We start from the raw sequence: 23390 nt of genomic DNA, 5'->3' as shown, positions 1-23390 counted from the left end.
TATATGGTTTGCATATTCATTAATTAATATTATGGATAATTAATTTTTTATTTAGTACCCTTTTTTGTAATTTATTAGTGATTATGCTCCAATAAGATATGTGAAAAATACAGGCATTAGTTTATTACTTTAATTAGGTATTTACCTTTTTTATGTTATGATTCTTTTATTTGCTCACATTACACGTTTGATGCATGTGGTTCGGCTTTTTATGGTGCAACAAAGTCAATAATTCAGCAACCCATCTTTAATATAATAATATATATTTTATATTTTTAATAATTTCAATAATTTTAATTTTTGAAAATAGTTTTTATAATATTTTAAAATTTTTTAAATTTCAAAAAATTAATTAAATGCTAACGTGTCATTCACGTGAATGCTACATCAGTAAAGTTAACAAATATTTATTTTTTCATCTATTTTAGAGTGATTTGACAAAAAATATAAATTCAAAAATAGAAAGATATGAAAAATTAAAATGATCTTTTTTATAAAATTAAAGGGCCAAAAAAATTATTACTTTTCTTTTCGAGAAAATAAATTTCATTATGATCATAGTATCAGATTAAATTTGATGAACAATGATATTTAACTAGCTATTTTCGAATTTGTCAATTTATTGATGATATGATCAGTAAAAAGGAAAAAAAAACACGTAAAATTCAGAATTGTTACTTATTACTGTTGTTAATTAATTTCTTTTATTATGGTTTCATTTGAATTCTCACTGAACTCATGGTAAGATAAAAATATGAAAAATATCCCTTTTAACTATCCATTTTCATTTGAATTTGGGTGCCGTATATTCTATGGCACCTCCAAATTTTCACTTTGATCGCATATTTTTTAGTAATATTTAATATTTTTATTTACATTAATTAAATATAAATATATTATATATTATATTTATAGATATTATTAATCAAATGAAATTAATTTAAATAATTAATTATATATAGAAAAATCATATTTTACATGAATTTATATTTAATGTCTTGGCATAATTGTCTAAAATATCCTCAACGTTGATGAGATTTTGGGTTTGAGCCCTTAAGCTTTTTTTTTTTAGATTGACACCCTCAACATTATGATTTTTCCACAAATCAACTTAATTTTAACGGGGAACGTAAGTTGACCATCAATCAAACGGTAGGTCAACGAAGTAGCATATGTGGCATGCCATATAAGCACGATGTCATAGATGACATTATTTATAAAAAAAAATTGGTTTAACAATTTTTCTTTTAAGAATTGAATGAACTTCGATTAAAAAAAAGTATGAAGAGAAAACTTCGATTTAAACAACCATTTATGTTCTTTCTTTTCCTTTCCAAAAATGGAATATAAACAAAATGCTTTGATTTTCCCACTTTTTTTTTTCTAAAATTTCCACCTATTAGACGATTTGGAAATGGGTTTGCTTTGATTTTACTGTAATTGAGAGAGTGAAATGCATGTGTGGGCTGGTGGTGGGTGTGTTTTTACTGTAATAGCAGCTAGAGGGAAAGAGAGAAAGAGAAAAGAAGAAAGAAGATGGAAACAAAATGAAAAAAAAAAAGTTAAACAATTTTGTTTTATAGATGATGTCATTCATGACCTTGTGCTTATGTGGCATACCACATAGGTTACTTCGTTAACCTGTTGTTTTACTGATGATCAACTCACGTTTCCATTTAAAATTAAAATGATTTTTGAAAAATTGTAACGTTGAATGTGTCAACAAAAAAACTTAAGGGCTCAAACCCAAAACCCTATAAATGTTGATGGTATTTTTGACAATTATACCTAATATCTTTAATAACCAATTTTCTTTCAAATTATTTTTTACATCACTGCTATTTTTAATTTATCCACTATATTATTTAATTTCAACGCGACAACTATTTTCAATCTTTTCGCTCATCCAAATTGGTTAGACATATCCATGGGCCTGGTGACCCACTTGACCTGATCGGCCTTACCTAAGTTCGAAAAGAAAATTATCCTCGTATTATCCCCACCTAAATTTAAATTTTATCATTTTAAAAATATTTTTATTTAATTTTAATTATAAAATATATAAATATCAATATAAAATGATATATTTTTAATAATTTATTATTTTAAAATAGTGAAACTAATTTTTTAATTGAGCTCAAAAGCTAAACTTAATTTTTTTTAAAAATTTGAATCATAACCCGACTTATGGATAATTCTGAAAATAAATTCGTCTCATTTTATTATAATTTCGAGAGGGGAAAAAATACTTAGGAAAGTGAAATAAACACTTAATTATTATTTACTTCCCTCAATTAAAAGCAAATCCTTTGTATAAATCTCTCTCTTCTTTTTTTCCTTACATTTGGTATAAATCTTTTGATAATAAGGTAAATTAATCATCAATTAATACAAGATCTAGTTTCTATAACAAAAAAAAAGATCTAGTTTGATTTATATTAGAAATAAAATAAAATCTAATAAAAAAGCTTAAATTTGAATCAATATAAGTTTATATTACTAACTAAGGATTAACTAAGCTAAATAAACAGGGACTAAGGGCAGACAATAAATTGAAAATTAAATTTGGACTGAATTGGAACTCAAAATTTTCCAACTAACTATAAGTAGTTTTCATACACTCATATTATAGTATTTAAAATTTGACCCACTTTTGGCATCAAACTAAAACAAATATATGTAAAGAATCCTAATGGAGGCATCACTGCTGCCTTTTCACACTCAATCAACATTCCAAATTAAAATAAGAATACTCATAAATAGAACTAATTATATATTTAGTTAATATCAAAACCTTATACTGTGCCTATGTTTGCACCAAAAAGACTTCATGATGGTATGAAGATGCTATTCATAATGGCATGAGATAATGTTCTCTCCTAACCCATGTGACCAACTATTTTTAATTTTATTTTAATTGCCAAAATTTTGCTTAAATTTACTTTCTATAAGTTTACTTTTTTTTTAAAGTTATAAAATAAATTTTTATTTTGTCTTTTTTGTCGATGTGTAAATGTTGAGGGTTAATTTTTTAATTATATAAAAATTTAAAAAAAAAGTACTGATTTAATGGTTGAGTGACCAAAAAAGACAAATGTGAAAATTTGAGTGGCCATTTATGAACTTTTCATAATTGAATGATAACAAAATCAAGGATAAACTACGATAGAGATCCTCCAACTATAAAAAGTTACAAAATGATCACTTAATTATTCAACTTTGTTTTTTTTTTGTCACTAAACTAACTAATACAAAAATGGAAACACCCAAAATTTTATGATAATTGGGCGACCAAAAAAGACAAAATAGAATAGTTGAATGATGATTTTATAACTTTTCACATTTAAGTGATAAAAAAATTATAATTAAATGACTACTAAAATAATTTATCTAAAAATCAATAATTGAGTGACTAACTCATTATACATACTAAATTTATTACATTAATTGAATCCCAAACTAAGATTTGGTTTTAGCTCACTTTATTTGGGTTAATATTTAATTTTGATACTAAATATATGCTTTTTCATTAAGTGTGCCAGCCTGGTATTTCCTTTTTTCTCTTCTTTCATTTATTACCACATTTTTCTAGTGTCTTTTCCATGCCATTTCCAGTGAAGCTTTCCTTAAATTTTGTTAAATCTTAATTATTTTAAACAAAAGCTCTTTAAACTATATTTAATTCTCAAATATTAAAGCAGGATGTGAAAAATTGAATATAGATAAGTAAAGTAAATATATTATGAGTATTAAATCAAGTGCTTTAAATTCCTGTTTTATGTCAATTTATACAATGGATTCGCTGATGAAAGGATCATACGGTTTTCCATTTTTTTCTTAAGAAGTAAATTAAATATAATCATAAAAAATATATTTGAAAAATTACGGGAGTTAATTAAGATGGTAAGAATTATTGTCTTTTTTACCTTAACTAATAGTAGGTATGAAGCATAACTTTAAAATTTATTGTCGGCATCTATCCTCTTAATGGACTTACAAAACACGGAGAATTAATCATTAGATTCATTCTAATTATAAATACCTTAAATATATATAATTATAATAGAAAATATAAAAAAACTTATACATCATTTTCATGTTTAAATTTAAATTTTAATTATTTTTTTGAAAAAGTATATTTAAAAGTTATTTTATTGAAAATTTTAACATTCAAAATTTTTATTCATAACAAAATTTAAATAACAAAAGGTGAGAGTTTAAAAACATTAATCATTGAATGCTAAAAGGCAATAATGTTTTTTTATATTTATTTTATAATTTATATTTGAGATTTATAATTAATTTTTTTAAATAATATTATCTCTAAAATTCGAGTATATATTATAACCTTAAAAAATATAGATTTTTTACTATACTTACTATTTGTTAGTAAAATTTAGGGTGAGTTTAGATGAACGGTGGGGTACAATACGGTGCATTTAAGGGTGAGTTTGGATGAATATGGTACATTTAACTTATTTTTATTTCAAATTATGATATTTAATCTCACCACCACAACTGTTTTTATGCTAAAATAGTTAAATTACCGTGTAGAGGTAAATAATTCCAAAAGTACCAATATGAAGCAGCCAATGTCTTAATGTTATAGAGTGGGGCCCATAACAAACTCTTTAAATTCCATGCAAATAGTTACTCTAAATGGACAGTGGCATTTAAAAACTCCCCAACAACTGCACATAAAAATGGTAAAGATTTTCAGAGATTTTGAGACACATAAGGCATGGACATTCATCAACAACAAGGACAGTTTCATGTTCATATTATATATTGACAAGTGACAAAGAAGAAACCAAATTATTAAATTCAGGAACAAAACCCCAAACCCACCTCCCCCCCCCCCAAAAAAAAAAAAAACTTTCGATGATTGCTAGGTTTCTCAACTTTTTCGTACAAACAAAACATTTTTTTTCTCATAAAATCTCGGAAAATCGAACTAAGTTTCTCCTGTTTGCCTGTCTTTTATAACATAGTATTGTTTTTTTGGTTTTTCTCTTTCTAAGATCTATTATCTGCTTAAAACATGGGCGGACTTTCCTTAATGCCACTTCTTCATTACGCATAGGTAGGCTGTTTCAACTCCACCTTTTGAGATTTCATTTCCTTACATCCCGTTTTATTTGAATGATTTTGTTTTTCTCCTTTTTAGATTTCTGATCTTGAAAGAAAAAATCAATTTTGGTTGTTTGATTAAAACAAGAAAAACGAGAAATAGATGAGCAGCAACAACACAAGCAACATCGTTGGTGTTCGAGACATGGCTAATGGCAGTGGTGGTGGTGACTATGAAAGCTCTAGTTTAAGGAAGGCAAAGAAACAAAGGATCCCTAAAAGAGGACCTGGAGTTGCTGAACTTGAGAAGATATTGCGTGAACAAGAGCAAAAAGATGGTCATACATCATCATCTTTAGTTCCTTCACTTCCCAATTTTTACCCTTCTTTGCCAAGAAGTGCTTCTTTTCTCGCTGATAATCATCACCATCATCATCATCCAAGTTCACCACCACCTTCAATGGCTGCCCTTCATGGTAATTGCAATGGTAGTTCACAGTTAAGATCATGTGGAAATGTAGGTGGTAATAATGGTCCTGGTAAAGGAGTCTATATTAACGGATCAGGCGTATATTTGCCTGAACAAACCTTGTTGCCGATTTCTTGGGGCTCATCTGAGGAACCAGCTCCTAAAATGGCTGCTGATTTTTCATTCCCTATGCCTCTTTCAAACGGATCCGGTCATACGATGTTGCAAAGGAACCATCTTTCAATGGTATGTTCTTATTAAATTCGTGATTATATATTTATATTTGTAGTCTTTTTTGAACCATTGACATGCATGAATTCAAACACAGATGGATCTTCTCCCGTTATCAACATTATCGTCTTCATCAACAACCCCATCATCATCTACAGGGGTATATCATCATGTAGAGCCCCCTTCAAACCAAAAACCTTGTTACATATCAACACTTTTGCCTGAGGAAGACAAGGTAAGTGTAAACTTGTCTTAATTATACATATAATTAGTTCTCCATTATTTAATAAACCATAAATCTACTATATGGATTTCTTTCTTTTTTTTAATTCTTGTTAAATATCTACTTATATAAATATATATATCTTTCTTTTGCATGCTCACGTAGTTTTTGCTGTGGATTTCGTCTTTAATATTTGCTTCAAAAAATGTAAGTAAAGATGATACAATTAAAACCAATATTTAACCATATTCTAAATATATATATTTGACACAGGTGATGAAACAATAGAATTTATAGTCTAGTGCAGTGTAACAATGTCTAGTTTTTCTTATTTTGAATCAGATGATGAGTGCCAAGCGGTCAAGGCCTAATGTCCCAGTCGAGAACTGGCCGGCGGCAGCTCCGTCTCGCATGTCCTTTCAACAACCTATCCGCCCTCAAGTCTCCAGGCTTGATCCTTCATCTTCGTCTACCAACAATGGTGTCTTTAGCCTTGGAATATCCGGGTAATTAATTAGCCTAATAAATACATGGTTAGCCTCGTGATTTTAAGAAAATATTGGCTTATATTTTATTTTTCTGGACTTTTTGCCATTATCAGAGACCCAATGCCGACAAACCCTTTGGAGCTGAAACTGAAAACATGTGTTAATGATAACCCTAGTGGCAATGGAAATGGCAATGGTAATGGAAGTCGTCCCTTCATCACATTATTAAGCTCCCCAACAACTACTTTGCCATCAACAACTCAAAATTGCCAACCAGACTTACCCAAAATCATCAAACAATTCCCTTTCCAAGTAATTTGTCTTGTCCCTGGTTTCAAAACTGTGTGTTTTTCTTGCATGAATTCCATCGTGGTTTACTTTTGTTTTTCTAATGAAGGAAAACAATGAAGGGTGTTTACTGCAAAAATCGTCATCAGAATCTGAGGTATTACCAGTGCATAACAAGAGTTTCTTTAGCTTCTTATTACAACCAGCTGAAGAGGTGCAAAGGGGTAGTACTTCAGCTGAAGCCACACTTTGTCTGAAAACTGGAAATTGTTGTACTGAAAAAACAGGAGATTTTATTGATCTTAACTTAAAGCTTTAAAGTGGTGTCTCTTTCATTAGGGAAATGTAGTCCCCAAAGAATTTAGATATATAGATATAGATACAGATATCTCATGTACTAGACTTTTTTTTTTTCTTTTTAAATTTTCTCAGCAGCTAGACTGTTTATGTTTTTTGGATAATAGATATAGATGTTGGCTTTTAATGTGTTTAATTCTATTTCTATTTTATGTGTTCGTTTTTTATACATTGGTGATAAAATATTTCAATTTTAAACAAGTGACGTTAAAATAATTATCTTATATTTTGAAATTAATTTTTATTTTTTAAAAAATATATAACTCGGTTGTCGATTTTAGTCCGATTGACATGGGCATTATTGTCAATACAAGAGGGTGTGGGTTCGAAAGCACTGAAACGTACAATAAAATTATTCAGTTAATTTCTTAAGCAAAGTTTAAAAGTTATACTTTTTTTATTTTATTTATACATTTAAGTCACGAGTTAGTATTATAATTTAACCAAACATCGATTTGGTTAAAATATTATTATAATACTTTTCTATATAAAAAATAAGTTATATTATTACAGAGGTTTTTATACTTTAGCCATGATGACATAATTAATTTTAAATATTTAGCTGTACTCTTTCAATCAAAGGTTGATTTGATTTTGATATAAAATTTTAATAATTATATTCATTACATAACTTTTTTTCAGAATTTTTTAATTTTGATATTATTTTTAATAATTTTATACCAAAAAAATTAACATATAGATCTACCAAAATTTTTAAATAATTTTTTTAAAAAGCTTATGAAATATATGTATTAAAATAAATTATTAGAGTAAATAATTTTGATTACATACTTTCATTTGACAATATTGATTTTTGAACACAAACAATAAAAAAAATTTAATTATGCTCCCAATTCTTACATTCTTCGGATTTTTAAATTTAATTCTCTAAAAAGTTGAATTTTTTTTCTTTAAAATTTTTATTCAAATGTTTGATTTAAAGTTTTTCTACAATTTCATTAGGGAAACAAGTGTAGCTAACAAGTTCTTTTCTACATATTTACGACACGTATCAAATAGTCAAGTCTCATGTTCTATATCCATGGCTCAAATACCAGCACACCACCAGTTTAATCATTTTGGAAGTTCTGATATGGTATTGCACCTTATATATAAATCTTATGTACCTTATATAAGTGCAGTAACTTATTAGCAAAGCAAGCGCGGTGATAAGAGAAACTAGGACAATTACTAGTGTTGCAGTGGCTGAACTTAGAATCTTTGCAAGCTGAAGAACCATGGAGAAGAGCATGATTGTTGCACTGTACTTGGTTTTGATACCAGTTTTCACACTGTAGCCTGCTGAGATATGAAAAATAACCCATAAACCACCAAAAGGAATAGCTGCCCCCATAGTTTTGTTGTGCAAGGTAAGAAGCAGTAGGCTCACAGGTCACCATCATCATTGGAAGATGAAGTCCGAAAAGAGGAGAGTTTGGTGTTTGATCCATGCCATCTGAGACAAGACCGGATTTCTCTTTAATTGAACGACTGCTTCCATCACCGATGGTTAATAACAGTAAAAGAATGGCTACTGTGAACTGTAATTTTGTCATGAAGAATCCCTGTTGCTGAAGAAAATACAAACTAGCTTTTCTCCACTGGTTCTTGAAAACCAGGTCGAATGAAAGCAAATGATTCTTTGAAATCGAGTCAATTTAAGGCCGTAGGGGCCCAGGTTCAAAGCACACAGGTACCTTCTTGTTTACGAACCATTAATAAATATACAAACTGTACCGTGTATTGTACGGAACAGGATTGATTTCATCCAGTGAAAAACTAGTGTGAAACAATTTTAACAGCAACTTGCTTGAGTTATTTAGGTTAGGATTTAAAAATAAATATAGATTAGCATGCTACGTTGAATGAACAAGGTGCCTTTATTTAGCGGATGAAGGCGTTGACATCTGAAACTCTTCTCAAGGGAGTTTTCTTCAAGAACAAGGCATCTAAATTCCAATGCCTCCGTACACAGGAAAATTCAGAAAACTAGACTTCATTAAGATAATTTATCCATCCAATAAGAGGATTGAAAGAACTAAATGAACATAACACATACATATAACCACATAGTAGGAGATGTGAAGTCAATGATCAAAATGTATACAAAGTATTCTCGTTTTCTTTCTTTGTCTACAACCATAATACTTTAGCCACTCAAGACGGATTTCTGAGTCTTCAACGGGAAAAAAGGGTTCCTATTATATTGACTCCCTACCTTCATTGAGCAACTTGTCCTGGCAGTCAGTGGATAGTAGGATTGTGCCGTTGCTGCTGATAAAAATGCGGTGCAACCTCAGTTAACCAAGAAGGATCTATGGAGATGACGTTGCGCATGTATTGCCGGTCGGTGGAGACAAGAGAATGGTATATAACACACTTTGGATTTACTCTGCAGGTTAATAGAATACAAAACAAAGAAGTTTATTGTAACATAAATATTTGCAGCAAAAACAATTCAATCCTTGAAACAAGATAAAAGGCCTTTAGAGAAGCTCACAACCTAGCTAGCTTGACTAACAAATATAGTGCAGTAAAAAATTGCACATTTTGTTAGTCTAAATGACCCAAAAGTTTCTAGCCAAATACAACATCAAAGAGCTTCTAGCATAATCAAATATTAAAATACAAGCATTGATATATACTAAATCCAGTCTCGGTACCAACCTGAATAACACAGATGATGGATGAATATAAACTTCTTGGGAACCTCTAATAGTCTTGTACATCCCACCATGACTGTAGGCCTTTGACAAGATAGGCAACAAAACTTGATTAAAATAACAGTTTAAGTTGTAGGATACAACAATTCAGATTACACAAGTTTCTACAAGAAATAATATCCCAAGTTTCGTGTCTAAATTCTAATAGGTAAAAAAGATATTTAACAAAAGTAACCATTCATCTAAAGATAAAAATTACCTCTAAACGGCATGCATTAGCAAAAAAACCAGCAGTGACTGCCTTTCTCACCAACTGCAACAAGTACATAGCAGAGCATCATTTTTCTTGTTCAAAAACATATGATAAAAGATTATTTGAGCCATTGGATTTTTTATTTAAAGACTAGATAGTGCTCATAGAAAAAACAAGTTCTTTATATCTAGCACATGGCAATCCAAGGTTTTTTTTCCCAATGTTATCAGTGGAAGCAAATAACAATACCTCTCTTTTTCCTAATTTCTTTGTAAGATTAAATCAAAGTGTGAATTTACCTGCATATCTGTTTCGCAAGATTTCAAGACTATGCCCAACCTCAGCGCTATTCTTTTGAGTTGTTCCCGAATTTCCATTACCTTTTTCTGTAAAATAACTAAAATATATTAACATAGATAAAAAAACATTTAAGAAATGCCGAAAAAAAATATCTTAAAGAAGTAAAGCCTTTACATACAATATTCTTGTACTTAAAGACAGGAGTGAAACTGGACAGTATCTTAAATTCTCAAAAATGCCCAAATAAAAATACACACCATGGCATGGTAGTTTATGAAGTTCTTGTGACACCACTTTGAAGATCTGCCAGACTGGAGAAACCCTTTGTAAATATTCAGGAAAGTAACATGGTCACCCTGCAAAAAAAAAATGATATAAGACAGGTGCAGGTAGCTAATTACGTTGTTATTACAATAATACAAATCGGGAAAGTGATCAAGAAAGAAATCCAGCAAAGCTAGTTATAATACCTCAGCAGCAGCAAATCTCAATTTGGCTTCATCCAGTTCCTTTTGTGCTCCCCGAGCAGAAAACCAGATAGACTGCAAAGCAGAAGGGAAAAGAATGAATTGGTCTGTACAACAGAGGGAACTGCAAAAAAAAAAAAATTTGAATAGTGTAACAGACAGAAAAGGGCAAGCAGTAGCTTACCTGGATAGAGAGAACAGCAGCAATAGTTATGATTTCATCAGAACACCCAAGCTCATTTGAAGATAAAATCATTTTTGCGATCATTGGTTCCTGCAAAACATATAATAGTGAAGAATACACCTAAGAAATATAACAGACAAAAAGAAAACAGAAACAGACATCAAAAGTAATATTGACTAAGAGAAACAAGAGGCAAAGTCTCTTTTTTTCTTTTTTTACTTTTTTTAGATTGCATCTCTCTCCTTGCAGTAAAAGTGTGGAAGACACTATGGAAATAAAACATCAAAAAAGAATGAACAAAAGTCTTAGGTGAAACAGTATAAGTTTATTTACCAGTGGAATTTCAGCAACTTGAAAACCAACTGGTGAAGTGAGTTTGGCATCATCATCAAGGACTCCAAGTGAAAAAAGTACTTCAAGTGCTCGGATCATTGATTCAGGGGATGGAGATGCCGGCCAGTCGAAGCCCAGAATGTTATCAATGCCTAATGCTTTTAACTGCAACATCAGAATACAGAGATTAGCACCTAAAACACCATAGTATATCTCATTATATACTATAAAAAATTAAACCCAAGTCAGTTTTCCACAAAAGACATGAAGGGACCAAAATTAAAGTTTACATATGCACTTTAGCACCATATACAGGGAAAGTTGGAGCCCAGCAGCTCACACCCTTAAGTTTGTCAAAATATGATATAGACCAGATGATATCCACAGAAATCAGCAACAAATCTAAATACCTGAATCACACAAGAAACAAGATTTGACCTTTGGATCTCAGGAATTCCTTGAACAGACATTTCATTGAGAAAATACTCTTCTGTATACAATCTGGTGGCAGCAATCAAAAGAATTCAGTCTTAGACAATAAGATTTAAACATCGGAAAGATTTTTTTTTTTTAACTTCTTGAGATGATTAAACACCTGTAACACATCCCAGGTCTAAGTCTACCAGCTCGACCAGCCCTTTGTCTAGCAGATGCCTTGGATATGGGTGCCACCACAAGATTTTCTATATCCGAGATCTGGAGAAATAAGAATAACATGATTAACAACTAAACCGGAATGTTGACAAGGCAATCCATTTAGAGATAGAAGGCTTCCACTAAAACCTCTAGAAAGAGGTTTAAAAATTAGTCACAAGAATCAGAAAGAACTAATAAACCTGGTGACTATTGTGATAAATTGAAAATTATACAAAATTAATAAAATTTGCATGCTTCAATCCAAAATTAGGGAAAGATAAAAATTTAAATATTTTCTTTTAGCATAAGACGGGCAAAGGCTGACCACCACAAAGTGATGAATTATCAGCTAATTTTCAAGTAAAAAAAAGCATAAAAGATATGTATTGATATGGATTCTTTTGGAAATAATGCCAGGCAAGATGTGGCCATTACCAGATAAAGTTCACATGGAAAATCCTAAATATACACCTGCTTTACCATAATAAAGAATGTGGAAATGAAGATACCGGATTGTAGAATCGTTGTTTTGAGAAGCCACTATCAACAACATAGACAATACCCTGCACCAACCATGAGAACAAGTGTAGAAATGAATGCAACAGTTTTCTATAAACAAACTAAGTTTAACAAATGGCTCTAGAATACACATATCTTACCTCTAAAGTCAATGATGTCTCGGCTATATTTGTTGATATCACTACTTTTCTCTTGCCTTTAGGAGTTGGAGAAAATATCAGATCCTGCAAAGAAACAAAAAGACGCGTGTAAAGCCAGAAAGGTAATAAATTAAATCCTGCAGAAGTCAACTGTATTAAAAACAGAAAGCTATTTCTGACCTGTTCTGCACGTGTAAGTCCAGAGTATAAAGGCAAAATAATCAACCCTGAAAGGAAGATATAAGCATAATTATTCACTGAATCCAACAGAAAGTAGATTTTGTTGTAAGATAAAGAAATCATACTTCCACATATTACACTCAAGGTTGGCACAGAGCAAACAAGCGGGCTCAATAGCAGGGTCTTTTTTATTATTGTTTGTCTGACCCATGTTGATAATAAAATGTAATTTAAACATGAAACACATATGTAAACAGAGTGACAATTAATAACTGGTCAAAATCCACTGTAGTGGAAGGTATCAAAATATACTTGTAATGGAATTCCCATAACACGTGTACATCTAGACATACATATGCATGGACGAACATAAAATATTAGTAAAATCTAAGTATAGATGCATAACATCTAATGAATAGATTATTGCAAATTCTTTTCATTGTATATAAGGTATAAACAAGGCCAAAGTATATGCCACGATATTAAACCTGAGGAATTTTTCCCATTGCTTCGAGCTTCTTCAGTAAGCAACTTAATAGCAGCATCAATATCATCTTGACCAGTAAGAAATACTAAAATATCACCTGGTGGTTCCTACTCAACAGATAAAATATGGTGACAAAATTAGTGGAATTTTATCCTTTCATCAAAAGAATCAAACAATACCTGTCCATACTATGGTTAGGGAGAGAAAATCATGAGTCCAAGAAAGCCTTCACGCGAAGGATCAAATAGTTATTGAAACATCAGTAATTATTAAATAATGAAGTATGTTGGTTCTGTTTCCAGCTATTGCAGTACATTGAAAGAGTTAAAGACTAGAAAATTAGATCTTTGAAAAACAGTTTCAGAAAAACGGCGCTTAAAAATTTTTAGAAAGTGAAAAATACTATTTATCATATGTAGAATTTTTTGGTTTGCAGCTATATACAATTATTAGCACCAATGAAAGGCCTCAAGAAACCATCCAGAGCTTAACATTTATAATGTCTCCATTTATAAAACTAAAATCTGAATTTATCACAATCTTCAAAATACCTTGTCATTAATCAATAGCACTGTTGAAACAGCAGCCTGAACATAGTCTCGTACAGGGTCTTCCACATAATGAATTTGCACATTAAACCCTCTACCCTGAAAATCGAGTGCAAAACAAGACTTAATTTGTTAGTCCAAATTAAATGGAACATCAGTTAAAGTATAACTTCCTTAAAAAAAAACACACAAACAAGCATCTTCAAACCAAAAGTTCTTTTCATGCAAGAGATTGTAAAGGGGCATAGGAAATGATACTACCAATGAAAATACCTCAACAGATAAGATAGCAGGCTCCAACCTAGGTCTAAGCTCCTCACCTTCCAATGCTTGGCGCCTTTTACTAGTTTACATTAAATGCAAGATGTTAGGGTCAAATCAGAAACTTGTGGGTTCTCAACAACTAACTAGAGTCCAAACTAACATTCAAATAAAAAAACAAATAAATGACCTTTATGTAGCTTGAAGAGTAGAAGCAATATTCTAAATCCTATACACTGAGAAGACACTTCACTAAAATGTGCAGAAGGAAACCTGGACAGGAAGAAATTAGACATTGATTTCGCTTCAATCGTAGCAGAAGATATAATGAGTCGCAGCTCCGGTCGACGTTTCTGGATCTGAAGTTTCAATGTGCAGAAAATATTTAAGAAAGTACAGGACCTATAAGGGAAAGGCAGAAAAGTTGCAATTTTCCTATTCTTTCCTACCGCCACCAACAGAGCAGTTACCGAGGATTAGAAGTATTACCTTTTTCAGAAGACCAAGTACAATGTCTGTTGAAATGGATCTTTCATGCGCCTCATCCACCATAATGACACTGCAAAAGTCATAAACTTTCACTCTCTTTTATCTTACTAACAAAAACAGAACATGATTCACCATATGACCATCTGATGTTCACAAATTCTAAAGAGAACGAGTTTGTAGCAAAAAGGGTAAAAAGAAGAGCCATAATCATATAGCAGAAATGTAGGAAGAAATCCATAAGATCCTTGCCACCTGCAGACTAACAAGCACAGCTGAATATTGTCGAACTTGTAGTCTGACAATTTGACAATCTGAATTTGCATGAACAACAATGAGATGCTCATGATATCATTTGCACAACAATGAAAACTAACCAATATGTGGCAAATCTCACAGAATAATCAAGCATAAGCAAAGTAATGAAACTAAAGAGAAGCACCATCTGCACTACATCAAATTGTCTCTAATCTTAATCATTACCTGTACTTAGTCAAAAGAGGATCATCCATCATTTCTCTAAGTAAGACTCCATCTGTGAGAAATTTGATCCTAGTAAGATCCTGCACTGTCAAAATGAAATAACCTTCAAAATCAATGACATCAATTACATGCACAACAAACAGAAACATTCTGAAATTCCATCTTACTTGATGAGCTTTCAAGCAAGATAAAATTATAATCAATGCATTCAACATGCAACATTGACAAATTACCCTCTCAAAAGGACAAACAGAATTGAATAAGACAAGAACCGCAAGATCAAAGATTGATTAGATAACTCACTGGATTAGAGATATCTTCAAACCGGATCGTGTAACCAACTTCTTCTCCAAGTTTGACCCCCATCTCCTCAGCTACCCTTGAAGCAACTGCCTGTGCATCGGATTAAAATGGATATTATTGAGCAAAAACTAAGACATTTACATTCACGAAAGGCTTGAAAAGATGAAAATGCAGACATATAGGAGTTCAAAGCTACCTGCACAGCTAGTCGTCTTGGTTGCGTACAAGCTATAACACGCCCACTATCAGCCCAACCAGCTTCTTTTAAAAACTGCAATTCAAGCATATTACAATCAAGATTCCCAGGAACAAAAGATTCAGAATAAACTTCAAATTACAAAGAGGGAGGCAAGTAAACAGTTAAAGATTTTACTTTTAAATAAAGAAAAAGGAGAGAAAACCTGTGGAATTTGAGTGGTTTTACCACTACCCGTTTCACCAACAACAATGGTAGTAGCGTGAGACTCCACTAAATAAAGAATAGCAGTTCTATACTTATAAACTGGAAGCCTCTGTCTTTGCTTCTCAATGCTCACATACCCATATCTGTAAGGAAAAACAAATCAGGAAGAGAAAAGACAAAAGAACAATCAAAGAACAAAAATTGAATAAAAAATAGTGAGAGAAAAAATACCCAGAAGAAGATGAAGAGTAAGAAGATGACAAGAAAATAACACCGCCATCCTCGTCCTCGACGAGGCGGGGCTTCTCGGTTCCCGGTTTCCAGAACTGCGCCATAATTTTAAGCTCAGTTTTACTTTTCCCGATTCGAGGGAAATTGAATCAAAATTCAGTGATGTAACTAAACTGGCTTTTTATTTAGCTTTGCTCTCGCTCCGGTTTAGGGTTTCTAAGCCCAACAATCATTCGGTATTCGTTACAAATCTATGAAAAACAATAAAAAATTATATAAATTTAAATAAATTCGGCCTAAAAGTCAAATCTTTAACCAATAAGCCCAAGTGCCCAATGAAATACATATTATATTAATTTTACAAAATTAAATGAAATAAATAATACACAAAATTATCAAACTAAAATATATAAAAATTCAAAAAAGTAATTAAAATATATAAATTTAATTATAAATTTAAAATATGAGTATTTTCACCAATTTCTTTTGAAAATAAGTCACATGGATTTGATAAAACCAATCATTAAAAAATTGTTAAATGCTTAAATTGGCTCAAGCTTTGAAGAGTTGCTCATGATAATAACCAAGCTTTTCAAAATGTCATATAAGCTACTTAACTTTTATAAAAGTGCTAAATGAAGGTTAAATCTTTCAAAATGGCCAAATAAAAACCTAACCTTTTTGAAAGTGTTCAAATAAAGACTTATGAAATGTCGTATATCAAGTTTCAAATTATGTTATGATTGTTTTCTTTTCTTTTCAAGCAATAACTGATTTAGGTGTCATGTGTTTTATTTTAAACACGTCAATATTTATCTATTTTTTTCTACAAATTGGGTTGAAGTGTATAAAAAAAACTCTTATTTAAGTATTTCTGTAAAGGTTAGAACCTCATTAACCAATTTGAAAAGTTTAGCCTTTAAATGAGTAACCTTTAAAAAGGTTTGAGCTCTAATTGTTTAAAAAATAATTTTTCAATCATGTTTATGTTAAAAAGACAAGTTCACTACAGCAAAATAGGTTTTTAGTGGCTTTTTTGGCCCTATAGCGGTGCTAAAATTTTGCAACGTTCATGTGAGAAAACGCCGCTAAAAAACATAACATTTAGCGGAGCGGCGCTTCTCATAAAAATGTCGCTAAAGAACATGACATTTAGTGGCTTAGCAGCGTTTGTGGGAAAAGCGCCACTAAATGTCATATTCTTTAGCGGTGTTTTTAGTAAAAGCGCCGCTAAAGTCCATGTTCTTTAGTGGCGTTTGTGGGAAAACGCCACTAATTTAGCAGATTTTACCAAACCATTTTAATTATATATAACCTGAATTTTTAACATAATTTCCTGTAACATCAAATCCAACCAAAAACTTTAAATCTAAATGATAGTATCACGAAAGAAATATGTATATGAACTAAATTAATAAATGAAATAACAAAATATATTATATTCAAAAGTTATATTGTTAAGATATTCTCACAATAAGAAAACAAAAGTCTAAGATGGCGGATTCTACGACTGCTGAAACATCTTCATCATATTCTAAAGTTGTAGCTGAAGTTCGTTATACTCAATAATGTCCGTAATAAGTCCGTAATACTCCACATTTCCCTCAACAGGATTATTGTCCCTAGCACTAGCATAACTTGTAATTGAATAATTAACAACTATTCCACAATTTTGAGTCCTCCTCAATCTTTCGCGAGATTTTGTATGAAACCTGAATCCATTAATGAGGAAGGCAGTATATCTTTTTACTACTCTATTCGGACCTTGGGAAAGCCATTTAACTTCGCCATTGACGTCTTTTCCACTCCAAACCTATTGAATTGAAAGTAAATTGATTAATTATAAATGTTATACGAAAACATTATTATTTGTCATTGAAAGCTTCAGTTGCATACTGTCTGCCCTAACCATTCATGAAAAGATTCTATGAATAACTTATGAATCTCTCGATGTTGTAATCTTCTGAAACGTGAATGAGATCTCAAGACTTGTTTGTACTCACTATGTCAAAAAGTGGATTACTTAGTTAGAAGATAAACAAATTAAAAAGATGAATATTTATCAAATTCTAAAACTTACTTGCGTAATGGTTCAATTGAATTGTGGTGAAAAAGAACATATCGATGTGCTTGTACCCAAGATCTATTATCTAAGTGTGCAATTTCAACTTTACCGATTGGTTGTCCATAACATCGAAATAAATAAGTTTCAGCTAAGTTGTGATTAGTGAGCCTAGCATTTCTATTTGGTCTATTAAGTCTTATTTCAACATCTTCTAAATATCTAGAGCAGAAATTCATACACTCTTCTGCTAAGTAACCTTCAGCAATTGATCCTTCTGGATAACGCTTACTACGACAATAAGACTTCAATTTGCATAGGAACCTAAACACGATATACAACATTATCAAAAGTTGTAATTAAAGGTATATTCATGAATGGATGACAACTTTGTAAATAAATTAACACCTCTCTATAGGATACATCCATCGATAGAAAATTGGTCCACCAAGTTTTGCTTCATGAGGGAGATGGATTAGCAAGTGCACCATAATAGTGAAGAACGAAGGTGGAAAGATATTCTCCAAGTTGCATAAAGTTAAGGGGGCTCGATCTTGTACTTTCTCAAGTTCTTCAACAATAAAAACTTTGTCACAAATAGCTTTCATTATATTGGATAGTTCAATTATACAAGACGTCACCTTTTTGACATACAACATTGTAAAGTAACTGGCAGTAAATCTTGCATCATGATGTGATAATCATGTGAGTTTAGGGAATATAGTTTTTTATATTTAAGACTCACACATCGAGATATATTTGATGCACAAGCATTTGAGACTTTTATATCCTTCAACACCGTGCAGAACACTTGTTTTTCTTTCTTCAACATTGCAAAAATAGAATGCGACAACTGAGATTTTCCATTCGAAAATAATTGGGGATAAAGATCACGCTGAATTCCCATGTCAACTAGATCAACTCGAATATGAAGATTGTATTTCGATTTTCTATCGACATTCAAAATTATCTCAATGATGTTTTCGCAAACATTCTTTTCAATATGCATGACATCAAGATTGTGTCGTAAAATGTGATGCTCCCAATAAAGCAACTAAAAAATAATTTTTTTTCCACAAGTTTGCCTCATTAGGATCATCCTCTTCATCAGATTCATCATCACTCTGCCGGTCAACATCGCCAACATAGACCTCCCTCTGTTTTCTCTTTATTTGCGTGTTGGGTGGTTGATTCATCTTCCCATAATTAAAACTGATATATTTTAACATGAATAAGATTTCAAATCCAATGGTCTGCTCAGGAGCTTCTCTGAACTCTTCAGTACTATCAAATAGAGTCATCTAAAATCTAAATCTATGATTTCCATCTAACCACCGACGATGCCCCATATAAGAGAAATTCTTCTCATTATATAACTATTTCGAACATGTTTGCGCCGCACAATAAGGACAAGCATAACGTCCATTAGTACTCCAACCAGATAAATTGGCATAAGTCGGTAAATCATTAATAGTCCACAACAAAGCTGCACGTAAACAAAAGTTCTCCTTTCTCAAGACATCATATGTTTCAACACTCGCCCATAACTGTTTCAACCCTTCAATAAGTGGCTTCATATAAATGTCAATATCATTCTCGAAACCTTTCTCTCCAGGGATAATCATAGATAAGATAAAAGAAGATTGCTTCATACAAATCCACAGAGACAAATTGTAAGGAACAAGCACTATAGGCCAAGTGTTGTACGAAGTACTCATGATTTTAAAAGGATTAAATCCATCAGATGCTAACCCAAGCCTTACATTCCGAGGATCGCTTGCAAAGCTTAGAAATTTACTGTCAAATGATTTCCAAGCTAAAGAATCCGCAGGATGCCTTAATAATCCATCATCGGTTCGTTAATCATGATGCCACATTATAGACTCGGCTGTCTTTGACGACATGAAAAACCTTTGAAGCCTTGGTATTAGTGGAAAATATCTCAAAATCTTTACTAGCTTCTTTCTTGACTGTGCCTCACATTTATCCTCATTCAGATCTTTTGCATTCCTATTCATCTAACGAGATTGATCACAAACATGACAAGACTGTTGGTTTTTCCGACCACCCCAATACAACATGAAGTTGTTTAGGCAACTATGAATTTTGTTGTATCCAAGGCCTAAATCCTTTATCAGTTTCTTCATATCTTTGCACGAATGAAAGATTTTTGCAAACAGAAACATATCTTTCAAAAATTCTAACAACAGCGTAAAAAAGTTTTCGCTCCACCCTCCCAAACATTTTAAGTGAAAAAGACGAATACAGAAGGACAGTTTTGAAAATTTCGATCCCTCATAAAGTTCTTCATTCATTTCATTAAGTAGCTTGTAGAACTTCGCCACGCTCTTCATCAGGTGCACTTCTTCCCGTTTTGGTAAAAGCATTTCCACCAATATCACAATTATCGAATGCAATAATTTCAGGTGGAAACGACTGCAAACCATGATTGTGCATATTAAATACATCTCGCAACATACATTCCATGTCATCTTCTCTACGAGGACAAGCCGGATTAATCGTTGAAGAGGTTCTACGCGGTGTACACTGTCCATGGGAAATCCATTTTTTATTCCCCCGAATAAAGCCATCAACAATTAGATGTTCGTAGACAAATTCACGAATATGCCAATTGATGTTGCCACACTTCTTACACGGGCAAAGAATCATATTCTCTTGGCTAGCATTTTGAAATGCAAAATTTAGAAAAGTTTGTACTTCATTTCAAAATCGTTGCTTACCCTTGACAAATCCATCCAACTCTTATCCATTTTGTAGTTCTTAAAGTCTAAAGTTGAAAATAAATTACGGTTACTTAAATGTTCTAAATAGATTTAAGTCAAATTTCAATTCTAATTTTTTTATTATGCTCAAATTTATATATCAATGTTTATAATATGATTAATTAATCTAAATTTTTTATTCCGTAAATTTAAGGCTGTAAATAAATAGTTTATGAGTTGGATATTTGTTTATTTATATTCGCTTGTTAAGTTGAATAAATCAACATTCATTAAAATTTAAATTTTTTTATTAAATTAACCTAAAATAAATTAAATGAACACATTTAACCTAAAATAGTAATATCACAAGGAGATATGTAAGATATTATGCCTTAATTCAAATCACTAACATGGATTTATCTAAAAAAATGTTGTATTAAATTAAAACATATAAGTAATGCGAGGTACTTACAAATGCAATTAAGGAGAGCTTAAAACGGAGTTGTTTGATTAGGCAATCCAAATGAGCCTATCGAATACTTCTTTTGTAGGGATCCAATTCACTGTTTCAATAAAAAAACGTAATAAATAAATGATATGATAAATTGACATTAATATATATTAATTCATGTTATTTAAATTTATTTAAATCCATTTTTTATGAATGCATAGTGGAATTAAGTCTTTTATTTTACACATACAATTTAGATTAAATTATATATTTTTAAAAAATTAACAAAATCAATAATTGATCTAACACATTTATATATATAATTAAAAGATTATTTTGATTTTCAACTAATTAATTTAGTGAGACAGGTTATCAAAATTTTAAAATAAGACTCATGAATTTAATTAATTTAAAAATAAAATAAAAAATTATTCTCTTTTAAACAAAAAAAAGCCCCACCAATATTGTCAAAATTAATTAACACAATTATTTAATTTTGTACTATTTTATCAATAAAATAATTTATTATAAACAAATTAACTTTTACCTTAACATTATAACATTCACTCCAACTCACAATTGAGTTGTACGTTACAACATTCGCTTAATGTCATTATGTGCCAACTTTTTCCATTTTTTCGAACAAGTAATTTTCTTAAAAAAACTTTTATAGTTTTTATTATTTTTTTATTTTTTATTAGAGCTCTTTTTTAGATTTTTTAAAATTATATATATTGAACAATCTCAGAGTGTCACGTGAACATCTCTTAATAATTATATAAAAATATATATTACATTATTTGACAGAAAAGTTCAGGATCTAATCTAGACAAAAAAAAATTTTAATGAATTGAAAAAAATATCAAGTTGAAAGACTAAATGTTGCTTTGTGCCACAAATTTATCAAGATAAAAACAAAAACAAAAGGGAAAAATGGAATATCACATTCAATATTGCTCATAGTAATTAAGGGTCTGTTTGTTTGGCTGAAAATATTTTCCTCATGTAAAATCAATTACAAACACGGGAAAAAGAAGCCTTTAATTTTGGAAAATGTCTTACCGTTTCTAATTCGATAAGACATTTTCAGGAAAATTTTAGACACTGATCTTCCCTTTCCCTTCCCCTTCCCCTTCCCCTATCCTTTGACACATGATCTTCTGCTTGCCATGAGCCAACATCGATTCTTAACACCAGACACCGGCGTTCATCAACCTTTTTTCTATGTTTTGATTTCGGAGCAATAATTGAGGGAATCAGAAAATGGAGAAAACTGATGGAATTGGGAAAGAAAATGGAAGCACAGAAGAAAAGCAAAGTTTCAAAGATGGATCAATTTGTGGGTATAATTCGCTTCACCACCTCTTGAGCGCAAATCTCAAGCCTCAACTCTACCAGGTCTTTTCTTTTTCTTTTTTCCCCTTTCTGGGTTGTAATTTATCTGTCTTCACTTTGTTGATTTAATTTGGTATTTTTGTTTTTCTTAATCTGGCCATGCACTGGGCAAAAAATTCCAATCTTTTGTTGCGTTAGTCTTAGGCAATATTGCTTGCGTTCTTGATACTGTTTTCATGCAGATTTTGTTGCAACATCTACTCATTTTTGGTTTTCCTGGGTATATTCGTATCAATGGCAGTGCAATCTCAGGCTTGATCTTTTTATGAGTCTATATGATCTGTTAATTTGCCCATAGGAAAATGGTACTGAAGTGATGCATTGTTAATTTATTGAACCATACTATGTTGTCAAGGTGTGCTTATGCTTTTGCACCTTAGCTTCAGACAACCAAAGGACCTCAGACCCTTTTGGGCGAGGCACATTTGATTAGACGCTCGCCTAGTGTGCTTAGGCGTGCTTTTTTGTAAGGCGATGGGCATATAAAATCCGCATAATTGAAGTTCTCTTTAAGTGCTTTTGTTTTCAACTTTTTCATTAGATGTACCTTTACTTGTAAGAAATGGGATATTATCAAAACTCTATTTTGTAATATTTGTGTATTGAACAGCATACATGGAACCAATAGGAACTTTTGCATATTGGCTAACAATAAAAAAGTTCCTTGTTTTGTAGATAAATTGGATAAAAGTGTTTTTTCATAATTATATTGCTTAACCTTACATATACACACCACATATACATATATGCATATGC

At 31.2% G+C, this 23390-nt stretch overlaps 2 protein-coding genes across 6 annotated transcripts; one reads left to right on the top strand and one right to left on the bottom strand.

Moving 5' to 3' along the window:
- The first annotated feature begins 4849 nt into the window (after nucleotides 1–4849).
- LOC107886691 (rho GTPase-activating protein gacII) lies at nucleotides 4850–7272 on the top strand. 3 transcript variants are annotated; one of them, XM_041102766.1, is made up of 7 exons: nucleotides 4850–5083; nucleotides 5219–5785; nucleotides 5868–6005; nucleotides 6159–6200; nucleotides 6336–6499; nucleotides 6595–6793; nucleotides 6879–7272. In XM_041102766.1, the coding sequence occupies exons 2-7, from the start codon at nucleotides 5234–5236 to the stop codon at nucleotides 7086–7088; spliced, it is 1305 nt and encodes a 434-aa protein (XP_040958700.1). In that variant the 5' UTR covers nucleotides 4850–5083; nucleotides 5219–5233; the 3' UTR covers nucleotides 7089–7272. The 3 variants fall into 3 exon arrangements, with proteins under 3 accessions (XP_040958700.1, XP_040958699.1, XP_016666232.1); XM_041102765.1 differs by having other exon boundaries at nucleotides 4851–5083; nucleotides 5168–5785; XM_016810743.2 differs by lacking the exon at nucleotides 6159–6200 and having other exon boundaries at nucleotides 4853–5083; nucleotides 5168–5785; nucleotides 6879–7271.
- A 1834-nt stretch (nucleotides 7273–9106) lies between these two features.
- LOC107886692 (probable pre-mRNA-splicing factor ATP-dependent RNA helicase DEAH9) lies at nucleotides 9107–16250 on the bottom strand. Of its 3 annotated transcripts, none has more exons than XM_016810744.2 (23): nucleotides 16004–16250; nucleotides 15771–15915; nucleotides 15566–15640; nucleotides 15370–15459; nucleotides 15067–15146; nucleotides 14587–14656; nucleotides 14371–14456; nucleotides 14098–14179; nucleotides 13840–13935; nucleotides 13290–13395; nucleotides 12802–12848; nucleotides 12622–12705; nucleotides 12472–12525; nucleotides 11922–12022; nucleotides 11737–11827; nucleotides 11327–11491; nucleotides 10994–11083; nucleotides 10813–10884; nucleotides 10600–10698; nucleotides 10342–10428; nucleotides 10049–10102; nucleotides 9794–9873; nucleotides 9107–9518 (listed from the first exon to the last, which is right to left on the bottom strand). In XM_016810744.2, exons 1-23 carry the CDS (start codon nucleotides 16105–16107, stop codon nucleotides 9371–9373), a joined length of 2106 nt encoding a protein of 701 aa, XP_016666233.1. In that variant the 5' UTR covers nucleotides 16108–16250; the 3' UTR covers nucleotides 9107–9370. The 3 variants fall into 3 exon arrangements, with proteins under 3 accessions (XP_016666233.1, XP_016666234.1, XP_016666235.1); XM_016810745.2 differs by having other exon boundaries at nucleotides 14110–14179; XM_016810746.2 differs by lacking the exons at nucleotides 15771–15915; nucleotides 16004–16250 and having other exon boundaries at nucleotides 15067–15151; nucleotides 15566–15617.
- Between the last annotated feature and the right edge of the window lie 7140 nt (nucleotides 16251–23390).

The sequence above is a fragment of the Gossypium hirsutum genome, chromosome D10 (assembly GCF_007990345.1).
Source record: "Gossypium hirsutum isolate 1008001.06 chromosome D10, Gossypium_hirsutum_v2.1, whole genome shotgun sequence".
In the NCBI taxonomy this organism is placed as follows: domain Eukaryota; kingdom Viridiplantae; phylum Streptophyta; class Magnoliopsida; order Malvales; family Malvaceae; genus Gossypium; species Gossypium hirsutum.
Note: the sequence above shows the minus strand (reverse complement) of the source record. Positions and strands in the feature narration are given on the sequence as shown.